The sequence below is a fragment of the Pelodiscus sinensis genome, unplaced genomic scaffold (genome assembly GCF_049634645.1).
Source record: "Pelodiscus sinensis isolate JC-2024 unplaced genomic scaffold, ASM4963464v1 ctg127, whole genome shotgun sequence".
Classification (NCBI taxonomy): domain Eukaryota; kingdom Metazoa; phylum Chordata; order Testudines; family Trionychidae; genus Pelodiscus; species Pelodiscus sinensis.
Window position 1 is genome coordinate 225,989 of NW_027466027.1, and position 6,000 is coordinate 231,988.

General features: G+C 69.5%; 1 protein-coding gene across 1 annotated transcript in view; it reads left to right on the forward strand.

Annotated features, from left to right (window-relative positions):
• The window catches only part of LOC142825993 (tyrosine-protein kinase Fes/Fps-like), a 54,394-nt gene extending 48,394 nt beyond the window's left edge, over positions 1–6,000 (forward strand). Inside the window, 4 exon segments of the mRNA XM_075918397.1 lie at positions 1,585–1,708; positions 1,901–2,058; positions 2,357–2,479; positions 5,304–6,000. Coding sequence (XP_075774512.1) covers positions 1,585–1,708; positions 1,901–2,058; positions 2,357–2,479; positions 5,304–5,446 — 548 coding nt within the window. The 3' untranslated portion in view covers positions 5,447–6,000.

Sequence of the window (6,000 nt, forward strand, 5' to 3'; positions counted from 1 at the left end):
GAGCATTGTGCTGGTCTCCAGGCGCGCGTAAGCAGCAGGGTCTATGGAGCGTCTGAGTCCAGCCCAGGAAACTCTGCGGGCCCCAGGCCTGGTCCCCCTCAGCACTTGGAGGTCTCCTCTGCACCCTCTGCTCTCCCTTGGGCCCCCCCAGCTCCTCTCCGTCCGGCCCCTCCACTCGCTCCTGAGGCGGGGAGTCCCTGGGCCCTGTCCCCACCCCGCGGGGGGCTCCCAGCCGGCAGGGAGCACAGGAGGGGCCCCGAGCCAGCCAGCGTCACTCCTACCCCCCTGCGCCAGCCCCACCTCCGGGGCAAAAGGGGTCCCTTGTCACGTCCAGAGAGCCTTGGCCCTTGGGTACGGGCTGGGCTGGGCAGCCTCCCTCAGTGAGCCCTGCCCAAATTCCCTGCCCCGTCCAGGCACCGGTGCCGTGCCCAGGGAAACTGAGGCAGGCAGCACAGGAGAGTAGAAACCAGGCGCAGCATGACAAAGGGAGCAGCGTAAATCCAGCCCCACTTCCTCACAGCCTCGCCCCAGCCTGCGGCAGCACACAGGGAAACTGAGGCAGGCCTGCAGTGTGCAGCTCCCCCCCCACTAGCTCACGAGCTCTGCCCCTCCTCCCGCAGGGGGGGAAACCGAGGCAGGCCCGCAGTGTGCAGCTCCCCCCCCACTAGCTCACGAGCTCTGCCCCTCCTCCTGCAGGGGGGGAAACCGAGGCAGGCCTGCAGTGTGCAACCCCCCCGCTAGCTCACGAGCACTGCCCCTCCTCCCGCAGGGGGGGAAACCGAGGCAGGCCCGCAGTGTGCAGCTCCCCCCCCACTAGCTCACGAGCCCTGCCCCTCCTCCCGTGGGGGGAAACCGAGGCAGGCCTGCAGTGTGCAGCCCCCCCCACTAGCTCACGAGCCCTGCCCCTCCTTTCGCGGGGGGGGAAACCGAGGCAGGCCTGCAGTGTGCAGCTCCCCCCCCACTAGCTCACGAGCCCTGCCCCTCCTCCTGCAGGGGGGGAAACCGAGGCAGGCCTGCAGTGTGCAGCCCCCCCACTAGCTCACGAGCCCTGCCCCTCCTCCCACGGGGGGGAAACCGAGGCAGGCCTGCAGTGTGCAGCCCCCCCACTAGCTCACGAGCCCTGCCCCTCCTCCCGCGGGGGGGGAAACCGAGGCAGGCCGGCAGTGTGCAGCTCCCCCCCCACTAGCTCACGAGCCCTGCCCCTCCTCCCGCAGGGGGGGAAACCGAGGCAGGCCCGCAGTGTGCAGACCCCCCACTTGCTCACGAGCCCTGCCCCTCCTCCCGCGGGGGGGAAACCGAGGCAGGCCCGCAGTGTGCAGCCCCCCCACTTGCTCACGAGCCCTGCCCCTCCTCCTGCAGGTGGGGAAACCGAGGCAGGCCCGCAGTGTGCAGCTCCCCCCCCACTTGCTCACGAGCCCTGCCCCTCCTCCCGCAGGTGGGGAAACCGAGGCAGGCCCGCAGTGTGCAGCTCCCCCCCCACTTGCTCACGAGCCCTGCCCCTCCTCCCGCAGGGGGGGAAACCGAGGCAGGCCCGCAGTGTGCAGCCCCCCCACTTGCTCACGAGCCCTGCCCCCCCTCCCGCAGGTGGGGACTTCCTGAGCTTCCTGCGCGCCGAGGGGCAGCAGCTGAGGGTGAGGGAGCTGCTGCGGATGACGGAGAGCGCGGCCGCTGGGATGGAGTACCTGGAGAGCAAGCATTGCATCCACCGGTGAGCCTGCGTTCCTGCGGCCCCTTGGCCAGGGCTGCCCCGAGGGCAGTGTCCCGCCCCATGCGCCGGGCGGGCCCAGGCTCTGGCCAGCAGGCCTAGTGCCGCCGGGAGCCAGGCGGGGGGGCCCTCCGGCGGGCTGACTTGGAGCCGTGCCTGCCAGTGGGTGAGGGGCTCTCGGCTCTGCTCCCGCAGGGACCTCGCGGCCCGCAACTGCCTGGTGGCGGAGAAGAACGCGCTGAAGATCAGCGACTTCGGGATGTCGCGGGAGGAGGAGGACGGGGTCTACGCCTCCACGGGCGGCATGAGGCAGATCCCGGTGAAATGGACGGCCCCCGAGGCGCTGAACTACGGTACGGGCGCCGGGCCCCGCCAGGCTGCCCGGGGCCTCGCTCGCCCCTCAAGGGGCACCCGCAGGTGCAGGCTGGAGCCCCGAGGCCACATGGCTCCTCCTGCTCCCCTCCAGCCCGACGTGGGGCAGCCCCTTGCCTGCAGGGATTTACTGGGCTGGCTGGGTCCCTCTGGCGGGCAGCGGGAAGTCATGGGAAGGGGGGTCAGATGCCAGGCCTGGCGGAGGCTGCTCAGGCCGCCTCAGGGTCCGGGCCTGCCTGGGAACCCTGCAGGGACCTGCCTAAAGCCCCGTCTCCCCAGGCCGCTACACCTCCGAGAGTGATGTCTGGAGCTTTGGGATCTTGCTGTGGGAAGCCTTCAGCCTGGGCGCCGTCCCCTACTCCTCCCTGAGCAACACCCAGACGCGCGAGGCCATCGAGGCGGGTAAGCAGGGAAACCGAGGCACGCTCACAGCGTTACCACAGCGGCCCCCGGTGGAGCTGGCCCTGCCCGAGCAGGGCGCCCGTGTGACGGCTCACAGGTGGTGCCCACACTCGGCCTGCCTGTCCCCGGGCGGATCCCCCCAGGGCGGCAGCCCCCCTCGGGGGTCCCCCCTCCAGCGGCAGTGGGACAGCCCGTTCCCAGGGGCCACTCCAGTGCGGTGACCCTCTCCTGGGGGGCCACTCTCACCTGGGGGGGCGCCCCTCCGCCTCCGGGACGGCGCCTCTCGGGCCCTCCAGCCGCCTGCCTCTGCCGCGAGCCCCTCAGGGGTCCCCTCCCCCGGCCCCCAGGGCCCCCCCCAGGGGACTAGCCCAGAGCGACCCCCAGCCAGCGCCCAGCAGGAGGGCGATGGAGCTTTGAACCCAGCGAAGGATCCCTCGGGCCAGTCGGCCTGGGCCCCCGGCCCCACGTCAGTCTCCCCGCAGCCGGCTGAGTCCTGCCTGCCCTGCCCTGCCCCCCAAAACAGCCCCGTCTCCCAGCAGAGCCCCCAGTACCCCAGCAACAGCCCCTCCCCCGCCATTGCCTCTCCCCAGGTAACCGGGTCGCCTGGGCCCCTCTTCTCCCCCCCTTCCCGCCCAATGTCCCCCCCCTCGCTGGGACCCGCTGGGCCGGTCGGGTCCCCTCTGAGCCCCTTGTCTGTGTCTGGCCGGAACCGGCCGTGTGCTCTGAGCGGGGCCGAGGCCCCAGGGCACCAGACACCCCGGCTCCAACTCTGGGCTGTTCCCTGCAACAACCAACTCCCCCCCATTGTCACATTGACCAGTAACATCCGGGCACTGAGCCCCCCCCGTGTGCAACCCCCCTGAACCCCAAAACTCCCCCCCTTGTCACATTGACCAGTAACATCCGGGCACTGAGCCCCCCCCGTGTGCAACCCCCCTCTGAGCCCCCAAAACTCCCCCCCTTGTCACATTGACCAGTAACATCCGGGCACTGAGCCCCCCCCGTGTGCAACCCCCCCTGAGCCCCCAAAACTCCCCCCCTTGTCACATTGACCAGTAACATCCGGGCACTGAGCCCCCCCCCGTGTGCAACCCCCCCCGAGCCCCCAAAACTCCCCCCCTTGTCACATTGACCAGTAACATCCGGGCACTGAGCCCCCCCCCGTGTGCAACCCCCCCTGAGCCCCCAAAACTCCCCCCCTTGTCACATTGACCAGTAACATCCCGGGCACTGAGCCCCCCCCCGTGTGCAACCCCCCCCGAGTCCCCAAAACTCCCCCCCTTGTCACATTGACCAGTAACATCCGGGCACTGAGCCCCCCCCCCGTGTGCAACCCCCCCCTGAGCCCCCAAAACTCCCCCCCTTGTCACATTGACCAGTAACATCTGGGCACTGAGCCCCCCCATGTGCAACCCCCCCCTGAACCCCCAAAACTCCCCCCCTTGTCACATTGACCAGTAACATCCGGGCACTGAGCCCCCCCCGTGTGCAACCCCCCCCGAGCCCCCAAAACTCCCCCCCTTGTCACATTGACCAGTAACATCCGGGCACTGAGCCCCCCCCCCGTGTGCAACCCCCCCCGAGTCCCCAAAACTCCCCCCCTTGTCACATTGACCAGTAACATCCGGGCACTGAGCCCCCCCCGTGTGCAACCCCCCCTGAGCCCCCAAAACTCCCCCCCTTGTCACATTGACCAGTAACATCCGGGCACTGAGCCCCCCCCCGTGTGCAACCCCCCTGAACCCCCAAAACTCCCCCCCTTGTCACATTGACCAGTAACATCCGGGCACTGAGCCCCCCCCCGTGTGCAACCCCCCCCGAGTCCCCAAAACTCCCCCCCTTGTCACATTGACCAGTAACATCCGGGCACTGAGCCCCCCCCCGTGTGCAACCCCCCCCTGAGCCCCCAAAACTCCCCCCCTTGTCACATTGACCAGTAACATCCGTGCACTGAGCCCCCCCCGTGTGCAACCCCCCCCGAGCCCCCAAAACTCCCCCCCTTGTCACATTGACCAGTAACATCCGGGCACTGAGCCCCCCCCCGTGTGCAACCCCCCTCTGAGCCCCCAAAACTCCCCCCCTTGTCACATTGACCAGTAACATCCGGGCACTGAGCCCCCCCCCGTGTGCAACCCCCCCTGAGCCCCCAAAACTCCCCCCCTTGTCACATTGACCAGTAACATCCGGGCACTGAGCCCCCCCGTGTGCAACCCCCCCTGAGCCCCCAAAACTCCCCCCCTTGTCACATTGACCAGTAACATCCGGGCACTGAGCCCCCCCGTGTGCAACCCCCCCTGAGCCCCCAAAACTCCCCCCCTTGTCACATTGACCAGTAACATCTGGGCACTGAGCCCCCCCCCGTGTGCAACCCCCCTCTGAGCCCCCAAAACTCCCCCCCTTGTCACATTGACCAGTAACATCCGGGCACTGAGCCCCCCCTCGTGTGCAACCCCCCCCTGAGCCCCCAAAACTCCCCCCCTTGTCACATTGACCAGTAACATCCGGGCACTGAGCCCCCCTGTGTGCAACCCCCCCTGAGCCCCCAAAACTCCCCCCCTTGTCACATTGACCAGTAACATCCGGGCACTGAGCCCCCCCCGTGTGCAACCCCCTCCGAGCCCCCAAATCCCCCCTTCCTCACAGCCGGGCGCTACGGCCCCTCTCCCCGCGCCGGAGCCGGCTCTGCCGAAGCAGGAGGTGCCTGGCCCGTCCCCCAGCCCGGCAGTGCCAGGCCGACACAGGGAAGGAGCCATGCTGCCCAGGGGCTCCCGGTGTTTCTGGCTCTCCCGCGCCAGGGCTCTGAGCCTGCTGCCTGTCTCCCCAGGGGTGCGGCTGGACCCCCCCGAGCAGTGCCCGGAGGACGTGTACAGGCTGATGCAGCGGTGCTGGGAATACGACCCTCGGAAGCGGCCCAGCTTCAGCGCCATTCACCAGGAGCTGGTCAGCGTCCGCAAGAGGCACCGGTAACGGCCGTGGCTTCGGCAGCCCCATGGCCCTCGCCTGCCCCGCCTCGCTCCCAGCCCCCCTCCGTGGCCCCTGTGGCCGGCCCGGCTCTGTCCTGCCCGGCGGTGCTGTGGCGCCCCCAGGGGAGGCCGGGGGCACTGCAGGGCCCGGGCTGGCCCCAGGAGCAGGTCTCTGGCCTGCGTGGCCGGGCCGGGGCTGGGCCCACGGGAGCGGGACGTGTGCTGGGACCGGGCTGCGGCCCCCAGCCCTTGGCACCCCAGCAGCGCACGGACACGGTCAGCAGGCCACCGGGCAGAGCCCAGCCCTGGCTAAGCGGCTCCAGCAGGGGCAGCGTGGGCTGCCACGGACGTTAGCAGGACCTTGCCCCAGGCAGACAGCCCTGCCCCAGGGAGCTGCAGGCCACGCTCAGGGCCACACGGGGGTGCTGTGCCGACTGGCAAGTTTTGCAGGTTGTAATGTGTGCCTCAGTTTCCCTCTGTGCTTTGCACTGCTGTGCTGCCACGGAGCTGCAGGCTCTCCTCTGTGCCTCTGCCATTAAAGAGCCCCTTGGAATGCCC